Below are 12,814 nucleotides of genomic sequence, written 5' to 3'. Positions count from 1 at the left end.
ACATCATAAAATTACCTTGTTCATCTCTGCGTCTTCCTGAAAGCTTTTCTTTTGGCACAGAAATGGTTTAGAAATACATTTTTTGATTCTGAGTAGGAGATACAACAAAGATTTGGGGCTTGGCACTAAGTTGAAGGGTACTGGAAGAGTTCTCCCTTCTTCAAAGTATGAAAACCAAAGTTTAGCCCTTGCAAATTTCCATTCTACATCAGCATCATCCTGTAAAACAGAAACACGTCTGTTAATACATTGTTAATACCACCCTGACTATTAAAGATGCTCTAGCTAAACTTTATGTCTGTTTTGAATGTAAATGGCGGAAGTTAATTTCAAACACATCAAGAACTTGTTTATAATTTGTGAAAACCAAATTTCAATGAATGGAACTGTTCTTATTAATCCATTTAAAATAATGCAATTACAGAAGAACAAAGTGGATTTGATTTAAACATTGGTTACTCCAGACTGAGTGCTAATAGTCTCCAATACTGCATCACAAAGACAGTCCTCTGTTTGGTGCTCTTTGTAAACACACTGATAAGAAAAAAAGCTCTGACTTAAAAGCACACAATACAATGCCCAAGTTAAAGCTTCATGGCAACACTCAAATTCATCTGCTAGGGCTTGACTGAGTAGCTGCTTGCTTGGAACACTGTCATGCTCAGTAAATAAAATGGAAAAATCCTATGTTAATATAAAAAAAAAGTAAATCTCTCAATGAAACTGACAGCTTTGATTTCTTATCTTATTGGTCTCTTCTGTAGCAATTAGTCTATTATCTTTTTTGTGAAGAAGACATAGTATCAGAATTTTAAATTAAAATTATTACTTTAAACATGAAGTTAAAAAAAGATGAGATGATTCTTGCCTAATTGCTTCCACTCACTGGAATATATGATTAAATCAGGTATGCTGTCATCACCATGGTTTATGTTTAGCATTTACAGTAGCCAAAACACTCACTTTATTCCTCCCTGTAAAGTTCAAGAGGGTTTTCTGCAGAGAGGACTGAATATTGCTGTAGCTGTTTTTAGAAGCTGTTTGTACCCAGTCACCATATTTTTGGATAATAGCCTGTTTTTTATTGCTCTGAACTTGATAGTTTGTTCTGTGGCCTCCTGAGTCAGAAGAATCTGAACCTCCCTAAAGAATGTGTGTTGCTCTTGCTCACACTGGACAACGCTAAAGCCCCAAACCAGAACCTGGAACCAGAGCAGTGTCAAACCTGAGTCTGCTGCTCTGTGGCAAGGGCATCACCTGGGAAAGGCTGAGATGGCCTAGCTCCTGGAGATCTGCTTCCTTTTTTCCTAAACAATGATAATGATTTAGCCCTTTGTCTTCCATGGCATGCAAAAGTTCATGCTGATTTTCAGTAGCCCTGCTGAATACTTTGTCAAGTAAAGTTTTGTTCACTGCAGAGGACTAGAGCAAAGGTTGCTTAAATAAAAGAAGAAAACAGCATGCCATAGACTTGTTTGCAAGGTCAAGGCATAGGAATGAGAACATCCTTGCAGCAAGAGGCACACTACTCAAATAATAACTACAAAAGAGGCAAATGAAAGATTCACAAAGTCACACAATGTAGCCCATCCTCTTCAGGAACACAACAGAGTTCAACACCAGTTTCTTAGTCCAGTCTAGTTCTTACTATTGCAAGCACATGCAGCTGGGTAATTTCCAGGTATTTTATAATAAAAATGTACAGTGAAATTAGTATTTTCTCCTAATATATTCCAAAAGCCTATGTGTTATTTTTCTTAAATAAGAGGTTACCAAGGAAATTTTCCAGGAGATTTAGACAATTAGCTATAACAGTAAATGTCATATTTCACCATAAATGGAATTTTTACCTCAATTTCCTGGAATGAACTGTTGATCATTGCGATAAGCATGTTCAGTAAGACAATGACCATGGTAACATTATAGACTCCATAAAGGACATAACCAATATTTTCAATAAATTTGTGTTTATAGTTGATGACAACTGATTTAACTTCTGAAAGTCCAAATATAGCCCAGAACAGTGTCTTGAAACTTTCTTCAACACTAAAAGAAGAAATTGAACACACGCATATGTTACTGAAGAAAAGCTTTAAAATCATATTGTATAAATCGCCAGTTACCATTTTTATACAGTGTACAAATTTATCCATTATCATAATGTAGAACTCTACCATAGTGATATTATGCAGAACAAGCAGACTATCTAATTTCATAGGTACAGGCTGTTTCATAATACGAGATTCCTAATATTTAGGACTGATTCATCTGATTCAGTTTAGGAATTATATATACATCCTCAAAAGAATATTACAATGATTCACTTGTTAACTACTTTAATCTACATGCTACATGCTTGCTGGTAATGTGAATGTAAATAACAAAAAAAATTAACCTGTAAATACTTTATTTTAATTGCACCATTAGTTCATTTAGTATGAATTATTTCACCATTAATATGACTAACATTCTGAAACTGTGAAGAAGACAGGATGTCTGACTGCAAATCAGCATTTTTCAAAAAATGACTCTCACACGCCATAATCCTCCAGTTGAGTTTTCACTATTCCACAAATTCAGGGTAAAGGTAATAAGCCATGGTGTGGGGATACTGATTTTTTTTTTTTTTTTAGGTCAGTTGATTGAAATACATGTATTTCCTCTTAATCAGTTTATATATATACATAAACATAAGTCCAAACCTCTGAGGAATCTTTTCCTATCTATTTCCACCTGCAAAAAATTTTCTCTTACTTTGATGAAGAGATCTCAGTACCCCATGTCCAAAAATGCAGTAGTATTGCAAAGCACATTTTGGATTTTATTGAATTATTGTTATGAAAAACAAAGTTAAAAGAAACTTGTATTTTTTAGTTGTGAATTTACTTCTCTGCTTATAAATATTTTATCAGTATTCCATCTGTGAGTTGTAGTTTTAGGTACTTTACCAATTGTGTGAAGTTATAATACTTAAAAAGTAGCAACAAATTTTTCCCTCTTGGCCAAGTTTGCTTCCTGGCTGAGTATACTTCGTAACAGATATAGCTTGAATATCATGACAGCGAGAAATTAAGTGGGAAGGGCTGCAGAGCATGGAAAAGAATGACTTTCCACTCAAGTGATTTATCTTAAAATCACAGCTAGAAATGAGAGGCAAGACAAATGTATACCAAATAACTCCTGACAGACAGAGTAAATTCAGAATTTCTATCCTTATGGCAGGAGAAGAAAAAAAGAACAGCCAAGGAAATAAAGAGTCAAAAAAAAAGGGGGGGGGGGCAGAATATATTTTTTTCCTCTCAAGATGGAATAGGTTATTGCCATTGGAAACTATGGTGAGCCAGAGCTTAAAAGAGGGATTAGATTTTAATTTTTTTTTACTATTAAGAATATACAGAGTTGTCTGAATTAAATTACAAGTATTTTGTAATGCGTATTACACTGTAGTGACTAGCCCACTTCAATTGCAGATGACAGTGGCACCTGATGGAGGAACTGGCCTTGCTCCCACATGCTGCAGGGAGCTGCTACGCTGCGTGCTGCCTGCCCTCGCAGGCAGGATGCTGTCCTGCAGGCCTAGGGTCTGACCCAGCCTATGTCCCAAAACCCCCAAACAACCCTGGGAACAAGCCCTGTGCATGGAGTGCTATTCCAGATTGCACTGCCAGGTCATCTGACATATGTACAGGGCTGTGTAAGGGGTCTGAGGTACTTCTGGTTTTTTATAAGCCTCCCCAGCCTAATGCAGCCCAGGAGGCTGTTGGTCTGCTTTGCCACCAAGGCACATTGTTGGCTCATGGTCAACTTGGTGCCCATCAGGGCTCCCAGGTCCTTTTCTGCCAAGCTGCTTTCCAGCTGGTCAGCCCCAGTCTGTCCTGGTGCCTGAGGGTCTTCCTCCTCAGGGGCAGGACGTGACATTTCCCTGTGTCGAACTTCATGAGGTTCCTGTCAGCCCATTTCTCCAGCCTGTCAAGGTCCTTCTGAGTGGCATCACAACCAGCTGGCCTATCAGTCACTCTTGTTCATCCATATAGGCTTCCTGACACCTTTGCTTGATATCCTGCCCATTGAGTTGGACCAATCGTGGGTGATGAAAAGGCAATTCTGAAAATCCATCAGCTTCCCTGGACTGCCCTTCTCTTCAGGGCCTTATCCCATGAGATTCTTCCCTCCCTAGCCTGAAGTCTGCTCTCCTGAAGTCCGGGGTTGTGGTCTTGCTATTTGCCTTGTTCTCTCTTCTCAGGAACCTGAACTCCACCGTCTTGTGGTCAGCCAAGGCTGCTCCCAACCTTCACATACCCAACCAGTTCTTCCTTGTTTTTAAAAGTCAGGTGTCACAAAGCTTCTCTCCGCATCATCTCCTCGATCACCTGTGTCAGGAAGTTACTGTCAGTGCCCTCCGGACACCTCCTGGATTGCTTGTGCCCTGCTGTATTGTCCCTCCAGCAGATATCAGGGTGTTTAAAAATCCCCATGAGGACCAGGGCCTGCAAATGTGAGGCTTCTTCCAGTTGTCTGAAGAAAGCCTCATCTACTTCGTCTTCCCGATCAGGCATTCCAGAGCAGACATCCACTACAATATCATTAATGTTGGTCTGCCCTCTAATCCTGACCTATTAGCTCTTGCTGGCTCATCATCTATCCCTAGGCAGAGGTACAGGCATTTTGGCTGCTCTGTTGCATAAAGGACAACTATATTTCACCTTCCCAGCCTGTCTTTCCTGATTTATCATAGTATTGTTGGGATCAAGAGCTCATCCTCTGATTTAAAATATATCCTTTAAGCACCAGAACAAGAGAGAAAATTACTACTTAATCTAAGAAGAAGGAATTTCAGAGATGCAAACCTTATAAAAAAACACTAGTAAACTTAATACATATAATGCAAGCAACCAACTTTCCATAAAAATAGCCTACAATCATTACAGTTTAATCAGTTGTACTTACGTTGTGAATGCTTCATTTTGTTTTGCCCCCAGATAGTAGGAATAGAGATTAAACATGCCTATCATGAAAGCCACAAACACCATGATAAATATCACCATGAACTTGAAGATGTCTTTCACAGTTCTGCCAAGTGATATCTGCAGTGGTCCAAAGCTTTCATTAGCTGGTAAGATGTAGGCTATTCTGGAGAAACTTAATACTACCGCAATTGCATACAGGCCTTCAGATATGATCTGCGGGTCGGACGGATCCCAGTTTATTCTGGCTAGAAAGAAAAGATGAGAATTTCTGTCAGTATTTCAAGATATCTGTACAGATCTATGGGAGGTCTTTTTGGAACAGCAGCTGGAGGTGAGGGAAGAAACCCCAGGCAACTCAAACAGCACTAGTCACTTCTGTTTAGCCAACTGAATTGAGCCAGGTAGCCTAAAACCATTTCACAGCTCCACTAACTGTATTGATTAGATCTCCATTGATTACAAAGGTGAGCTGTAAGATCACTGAGGTAACTTTTTGGGAGTTGAATCCCAAACTATTAGAGAATTTAAATAAAATTCATCTTACAGTGTCAGGTGATGAAAACTGAATAAATTAAATCAGAAATGTGATTTGTTTGAGCTACCCAAAATGAACTGTTTTGATGTGGGGATCCGCAATCATTAAATGCCATCCACAACTCCAAAACTGTGGGACCAATAATGTTTCTCTACTTTTTCTATTTACTCCATCTTTTTCCTAATAGTGGAATGGTAATGGCCCTTTCCTGGCATACACCGAACACCCATTTCCATCACCTTTTCTATCATCATTTCTATCAATCTGTTCTGTTGAAGCTAATCCACTTGTGTGAATTACTTGAACGTCCTTTTGATCAACGAGTAAATGTGACACTGCTGTTTGACAGGGAACACATTCAACTGCAGAGGAGAACATTCAGGTTCAAACCTGTCCTTAAAGAAATATTTACAGAAAAGTGTCAGAATAAGAAAACCAAATCAATACCTTTCAGAATACTTCCCTGGTGGAGATTAAGGCATTCTCTGATGATGTGGGGGGCTTAAATTCAATTCACTATTGTGCTTCAGGCAAAGAGAAGAGCTTAACCTGGGATGAGTTACCTACATCCCAGGAGAGCATTGTTATCTGTATTTACACTACTGTAAAGCCAGAAAATGAAACAAATAATTTATACTGCAATGAAGGCAATCGCTGGCATTTGGAAAAATACTAATTTGAGCTATTAACTAACAAATAACCATTTAATAAAGGTCAGTTGTTTGTACACCTTTATAATACATCTGTACCCAGTGACGCTGAGCATTATTCAAAACATCCTTACATACATCAGAAAATTATATTCTTCAAGGAACTTACTGTGATGCTAGTATTCATGTACCATGACAAAGTAATGAATGACTCTGGTTTTAGGCATAACAAGGCTCAGATAGCACATATTCATTGCCTTGTTAGCTGCTGTGTGTTTCTCGCAGGTATGTGCATATTCTTCTGTTTATAGAGCTCTTCACTGTAAAGCCTACTACACACTATATTCAAATGAGAAAATGCATGGCAAAAGACTGCACGTTTTCACAAAAGCTGACATACCTATGTTAGCTCTACCTCAGATTTCATGGATAACTAAAATCAAAGATGGCAGATATTTCAGTATGGGCTACTAGCCAGATGTCTTTTAGGTTTCCAGACAAGCTGTATTGTCACAGAAAGTTTGAGGTGGGAAGGGACGTCTCGAGGTTATCTAGTCCAACACCCCTACTCAAGCAGAGCCACATAGAGCTGGTTGCCCAGGATGATGTCCAGATGGCATGTGAATATCTTCAAGGATGGAGATTCCACCACCTCCCTGGGCTACCTGTGCCAGTGCTCGGTCATCGTCACAGTAAAAAAGTGTTTCCTGATGCTCAGAGGGAACCTCCTGTGTTTCAGTTTGTGTCCACTGCCTCTGGTCCTGTCACTGGGCACCACTGAAAACAGCCTGGCTCTGTCCTCTTTGCACCCTCCCTCCAGGTATTTAGAGACATTGATAAGATCTTCCCTGAGCCTTCTCTTCCCCAGGCTGAACAGTCCCAGCTCTTTCAGCCTTTCCTTATAGAAGAGATGCTCGAGTCCCTTCATCGTCTTTGTGGCCCTTCACAGGCCCTTCTCTCCAGTACATCCATGTCTCCGTGGTACTGAGGAGCCCAGAACTGGTCACAGCACTCCAGCTGCGGCCTCGCCAGGGCTGAGCAGAGGGGAAGGATCACCTCCCTCCACCTGCTGGCAGCGCTTTGCCTAATGCAGCCCAGGACACCACTGGCCGCCTTTGCAGCAAGGGCCCATTGCTGGCTCATGTACAACTTGGTGTCCACCAAGTTATGTTTGCTAGCCTTTGATTAAACCTGTGGCATTACATATTCATTATCAATATTATCCATGTTAGCACTACCATACATAGATGTTCTCCAAGCAGACTTCTGTGTACATGCACACACTAAAAATGGCTAAACTCTGCTTAAGTGCATAACAAAGTCACAACTCATGACTGATGTCAATGGAAACTGCCTTGCTAGATGATACAGTATTATACAGCATAAATGAGTTATAAGACTTGTGCTTGTCATACCCAGAAACTGTGAACATAAACAACAGTCCCTGTTTGCAAATTCTTCAAGTGGATGTTAACTGAAAACCAAATTAATATTTAACTAGCTGCTTTTATAACTTATGTGAAATTTGTAACTTTCCAATAAAATTTATAGGAGTACAATTTAATGGGTTTCAGAATATATATACTAATAGCTCTGCTTTTTCTACAGCCTGGGTAATGAAGAAATGCAGCCTTATCAGAAATAGTATTTGAGGCATGGAATAGAGATAGAAACTGATGTAATTCAGTATCTAGAGAAAAATATCTAATAAAGGGAAAAGAGATGTGGTGGTGTTGAGAGTGAACACAAGTAAACAGAGTTTAATTTTTTCTTATTTGGGCAAAATAGCTTCTACTCACTTCTCATATATGCGAAGCAAGTTTATTAACATTTTTCTCTCTCACTGGTAAAGAGAGTGGATTGAGAAATATTAAAATAATATAACAGAGTCTCTGAGCAAAGAATATATAAAAGATATATTGATTATGTTGGCAAAGCAGGTTTAAGAAGTTCCTGCATGTCATTGCTTAGTTCTGCCCCTGCATCACGTACGTCATGTTCACAGTTGCGCCAACACAAGTGTTTGCATGATAGCATTGTTTAAGTGAACAGATGAAATGACCTGGATTAAAATAATCTTCAAAAAGGGTGGGCTGACAGTGAGGTTATTTCGATCTTCAATCATTTCAGTGCCTGATGTCTAGAACAGTCCCCCAAAAGATGCATGAGCATAGCCAAGGGAACTGTGATCAAAGAGTGGGGATGACAAAGAGAAGAAGGGGTGGGAATTTCTTAAGCAGTACATTGAGGAACTAAAGTATTGGAGACTTATTAACAGAAAACCAATTCATCTTGGCCCAAGAGGTAAATCTTAATCATGTTCAATGAACTCACCCAAGGTGTAGTATTTTATGTTGGGCTCCAATGTTGGACTTGTCAGATCTTTCATATTTGCATCAACGAAGTTCTGGGCTCTGGATGCATGCCAAAATGCCATAAACCTTGCTATGAACGATGCTGCAAAAATTGCTAACATACCAAAATCAAGCATATTCCATAACTCAAAAAGGTATTCCTTTGGACCTTGAGACCAAATTTCTTTACATTCAGACCATATCATGCCTGTATAAGACAGAACAGAGAAAACAGTGTGTTCTTTTACCTTCAAGTTTGTTTTATTTGATATTTTATTATGTATAGGATACGCTCTTGTTTGCAGTCAAACTCAAAACAATTTTGGTCAGTGGAAGTTTGAACACAAACTAAAATCCTTGAACCTGCCAATTCATATACATTCCAGTACTTCTTTCTCATGAGAGTAGTAATAATAATCTTTCATAGTGCTTTTTCCTGTGCAACTACAACAGCTTTCAAAGAAAAGAATGGGATGTGAGTATTACCATCTATTACAGACACAGGAAGAAATGGAAAGAGCAGAAATGCTCTGGCATGATCATATAGCAGTGGTAGAACTAATAGCAGAACTCATATTTTCTTATTTGCAGAGTACACTGGGTACAGCCTCTGTTACTGAAATTGCAAATATATGTAACAAATGAGCATGAAAGTAAGAATCAGACCTAATGCTTCTTCAATAGGGAAAAGGTATCTGTTTGATTCCTAATTATTCTCCCTTAATAATAAAATTTAGGAGTACATTATTAGTTATGGCACGCTTTTTATTGAGCAAATCCTTCTCCTTTTCAAGATAAAATTTATTTAATCATGAACTACATTTCTAGGATTCTAAAGAGAGTTAACAAAAAACTGTATTGGAGTAATGGCACTGTTTTTTGCACTTATCACATTGTCTGCACTTATCACATTGTCTGAAGGAACTTTCATCATTTTCAGATAAGGACAACCATAACGTTAACTACAGTAATTAAACTCAATGCTACTGAATCAATTTTTCATAAACCGTCTTATGCATGACACTAAAATAAATAAAAATAGATTAAATTAGCAAACTAGAACTTCAAATTGGGAAATTACTATTTACTCCTTTGTTATCAGATGAAAACATTGATATTTATAGACTATTTGAAAATCTAAGTGCTATATTATTCCTGTAATGCACAATATATTAATTTATAAACAGCTTTAAGATGAAATAAATAAAGATTGTCAATGTCTTTTAAAGCTATAAGAATCAGCTGGTGTACAAATGGCTCCAATTTCAATCACAAAGACCTCATAAAAGCAAAATATTTTAAATGCATAAGCTCTTGAATGGAAACAGATTTTACTTCGCTTGAATTTAACTCTCCCATACTACTCCCTTAACTAACAACCAGAACGCAAATCTTTAAAATATTTGGGCACCTAACCCCTATTGGAATAACTATTAGATTTGTAAATAAGAATCAGACAACTTGGGCTCAAGTTCTGATGCTGAATAGTATTGCATCACCAAATTGAACAGGTCAGCTCAGAGTACTATTCATAGTATTCATTTCATCCCTATGTTGGGATGGAAAAATCTACCACTGAATGTTCAGGGGTCTATATTATTCTTCTATTTTGTCAATAATACATTCAGCTATACACTATTAATTCTGCAGGCATACTTGCAAAATAAGAGAATCTTAGCAGAAAGAAACAATTGGACAGAAAAAAACCTTGGCCCATGATGTGGAAATCTTTCCCCTTGGGAGCTGACACAGCCTGACTCAAAAAACCCCAGAAAACTGGCATACACTTTCCCCTTTGATATTCATAAAACTGAATTAACTGATATTCAGATGATGTAGATTTCACCTAAGTCCTTAACCTGAATGTTTGGGATTAACTAGGCACATGTGAATCCTGCTGACATGCAGTAAGAAACATGAGGCCAATGTGGGAACGCAGCCAGTTGAATAAACTCCCTTTGTTGCAATTTTTACACATAACATTAAGAGCAAAGGATTAAATTGGGTCCAGCTTCACTGAATTAATAGCAAGGCAAAGTTAAGCAAAAATTAATCTTTACCTATTACCCAAGAAATAATGAGCATCTCCATCCATGAGAAACAGGATGTTTTCATCCTAAATAGCTGTTTTACATTGCCTGTTGTTTCATTAGGTCGGAGTTTGGTGCCATCAAATCTGTCAGCTGCATTCATGACAAGCAGACCAAGAAAAATGGTGAAAGAGGCTGCATGGGCTACAAACTTCATAAATGGTCCACGCATTATCCTCCCCAGCTGCAACAGAGGTTATGAAACACAAGGATATTGCATTGCCTTCTTCCAAAACAAAAATGCATAAAAAGAACAGTAACACAGAGAAAGATATATTTCAGTAACACAGAGGAACAAATATTTGGATAAAGTTGTATACTATGACACCATGCTGACATTCACCTTTAAAAGTTTCTATTTATTTGCTATTTTCAGAGCGATACCCTATCAGTTTCACCATATTTTTAACTCAGTGTTTTGAAATGATTCTGTAATTATTTTGGGGCACCTATGTCTATTATAGGTAATCAAGAGAAAAATCTATTATAGTTGTTGAATTTCTTACATGATAGTCATCTTTATGAGGCAACAAAGAAAATGAGATTTTGACACTTACTAAAAGCATTAAATTATCACCAGAAGTGAATTATGACTAAAGAATTCTGTTTCCTGGCTGACATGATACTCAGTTTAGCACAGTTATTGTGCAGTTTTCCCAACTTATTTTCTTTTTTTAAAAAAGTGATGAGGCCTCAAGAGGTTATGTTTATAGTTCTGTAGTGTCTTAGTTTCCTTCCTGACTCCTTTAATAGAAATGTCCTCAACTTTGTCATGACTAAGAACAACTTTAAAATGGTTTAGTGCAACACTTAAAAAACCTAGAAGTTCCATACAAACTCACAGAAGGCTGAACTTTTAGCAATTATTTACTTTCTTTTTTAGAGTGCCTGTATTAATAGTAAAAAGCTTGTTCACTTAGTTGGCAGCTGCAGAAAAATACTTTTTTTTATTTTAGATGAAGACAGTATCTGTATCTGACAAAAATTCATTGGAAAGAATTGAAGCAAGTGTCACGGAGCTCAGCTGAAACATATAACTATCTGTGGTCTGGAAAAGGGAGGAGAAAACAGATAAGTTACTGGTATTCATATCTTTGCTATACTTGTTTCAATATCAGTCAGAATTTTGCTGTCCTTAGAGTCAGCTTTTACAGAAACATAGAATAAGAGGATGCAGCTGAGGATGTGATGGTAAGGTCTCAAATACAGATAACATTAAGAAAACTAGACAAATGTAAAAAGAAGATACTGTTAAAGGAACACTGTCAAGGTTAGCAGGCATGAAATTTGATCTTCTTTCTCCTTTACATTATTTTGCAAACCCATGCCATTCACTATGTTTCTCACTCAATAAAATTAATTTATCTTTTATTAAATAAAATATTCCATCAGCCTCATGAGATGAACTTCAACAACCAATTTTTTTGTGTGAACTACAAAAAGAACAGGTAATCACCATGGGGAAAGATTTTATTTCAAGCTAGGAAGGAACAGTCATAAACAACACACAATAAAGCAGAGCTGGAAAATTATAAAGTACCTTGACAGTGTCCTTTTAAATGCATTATTCTTGTGTTCACAAACGAAGATAGGTTAGGAGACAGATGCCAGAAAGTGACATAGCCAGAAAAGAAGAAAAAATACTGAAGGAGGTAATGTTAATATATCCCTTGATCAAAAACTATAAAATTTAAAAGACTGAACTCCTAGCACCACTCCCCCCCCCCCCCTTCAAAAGAGACAGAAAAGTATTTTTTACATATATATATATATATATATAGCAAAATCTCCCTGGAAGCAGGACTGACTACAGTTGAACTGATTACACAAATGCTGGAAGTTATTATTGCATTGCCATATAACAGTGATCCAATAAAATCTTGAAATGACAATTTTAAAATTCCAAATCTCATTATGGAGAAGATATAGGTCAGAAAATACAAACCAGGGAAGGAAAGAATGACATGTAAAGACAAGGCCATAATCTTGCAAATTTGGACTTTTCTATAAGCTACAGTCCCTCCTTAATATACTTTCACTGTGCATTTTGACTTAATAAATTCCCTCCCATTGCACAGGCCAAGGACATGATCTTCTAAATGCTCTGAATCTTTCGTGATTTAAGTGGTTTTGCTTTTTGTTTGGGGTTTTCTCCTGGTTTCTGATCCTCTGTGCTATGGTCTTTAGTTTGCTAGAGTTTTGGAGAGTGTTTTGTAGG

The 12,814-nt window shown here is 37.5% G+C and overlaps 1 protein-coding gene across 1 annotated transcript in view; it reads right to left on the bottom strand.

Moving 5' to 3' along the window:
• TRPC6 (transient receptor potential cation channel subfamily C member 6) overlaps positions 1-12,814 on the bottom strand; it is a 107,964-nt gene that overhangs the window by 16,092 nt on the left and 79,058 nt on the right. Inside the window, exons 5-9 of the mRNA XM_069808327.1 lie at positions 10,567-10,780; positions 8,487-8,714; positions 4,948-5,212; positions 1,851-2,046; positions 16-219 (exon numbers count right to left, since the gene is read on the bottom strand). Coding sequence (XP_069664428.1) covers positions 16-219; positions 1,851-2,046; positions 4,948-5,212; positions 8,487-8,714; positions 10,567-10,780 — 1,107 coding nt within the window. The remainder of the gene's footprint in view (positions 1-15; positions 220-1,850; positions 2,047-4,947; positions 5,213-8,486; positions 8,715-10,566; positions 10,781-12,814) is intronic.

This window comes from Haliaeetus albicilla, chromosome 20 (genome assembly GCF_947461875.1).
Source record: "Haliaeetus albicilla chromosome 20, bHalAlb1.1, whole genome shotgun sequence".
Classification (NCBI taxonomy): Eukaryota; Metazoa; Chordata; class Aves; order Accipitriformes; family Accipitridae; genus Haliaeetus; species Haliaeetus albicilla.
This window is presented reverse-complemented; position numbering and strand designations above follow the sequence as displayed.